The 680-nt window shown below is 47.8% G+C and overlaps 1 protein-coding gene across 1 annotated transcript in view; it reads left to right on the top strand.

Moving 5' to 3' along the window:
• MAOB (monoamine oxidase B) overlaps window positions 1–680 on the top strand; it is a 67290-nt gene that overhangs the window by 40546 nt on the left and 26064 nt on the right. Inside the window, 1 exon segment of the mRNA XM_077768525.1 lies at window positions 566–680. This exon segment is cut by the window's right edge and continues 45 nt beyond it. Within this exon segment, the coding sequence (XP_077624651.1) occupies window positions 566–680 (115 nt within the window).

Genomic DNA, 680 nt, shown 5'->3' on the forward strand with positions numbered 1-680 from the left:
GGCCTTAGTAGGGTGAATGACGTTGCCTTTTGCTGAGATGGGGACCACGGGAAGAGGAGTTGGTATCTGGAGAGAAATCATGGCAGCACTCAAAATGGAGTAGATGCTGAGTCTGAGTAAGCTGTTTTGGTGAAGGGGAAAATAAATCTCATTCCCCAAAGCTTTCTGATGTCATGTTTTATTTATTTTTTCAAAAATTTTTAAATGTTTATTTATTTTTGAAAGAGAGAGAGCACGAGCAGGGGAGGAGCAGAGAGAGAGGGAGACACAGAATCCAAAGCAGGTTCCAGTCTCTGAACTGTCAGCACAGAGCCCGGCACGGGCCTCGAACTCACCAACCGTGAGATCATGACCTGAGCCGAAGTTGGATGCTTAACCAACTGAGCCACCCAGGAGCCCTTGACGTCATGTTTTATAATACTGGACTCGAGGGACAATTTCTAGTGACAGTGTAGCCAAACCGTGCTACAGTTAGCCAACTAAATTTATTGCTTGAGCAGTTTCCAGAGTATGAAGAAAGTGCCTCCCCCATTTCCTAACTGTGTTCCTGTTTCTTCCTGAGCAGATCTGCCAAGCAGCTGGCCACCCTCTTTGTGAACCTGTGTGTCACTGCAGAGACCCATGAGGTCTCTGCCCTCTGGTTCCTGTGGTATGTGAAGCAGTGTGGGGGCACGACCAGG

The sequence above is a fragment of the Crocuta crocuta genome, unplaced genomic scaffold (assembly GCF_008692635.1).
Source record: "Crocuta crocuta isolate KB4526 unplaced genomic scaffold, BGI_CrCroc_1.0 scaffold467, whole genome shotgun sequence".
NCBI classification, from domain to species: Eukaryota; Metazoa; Chordata; class Mammalia; order Carnivora; family Hyaenidae; genus Crocuta; species Crocuta crocuta.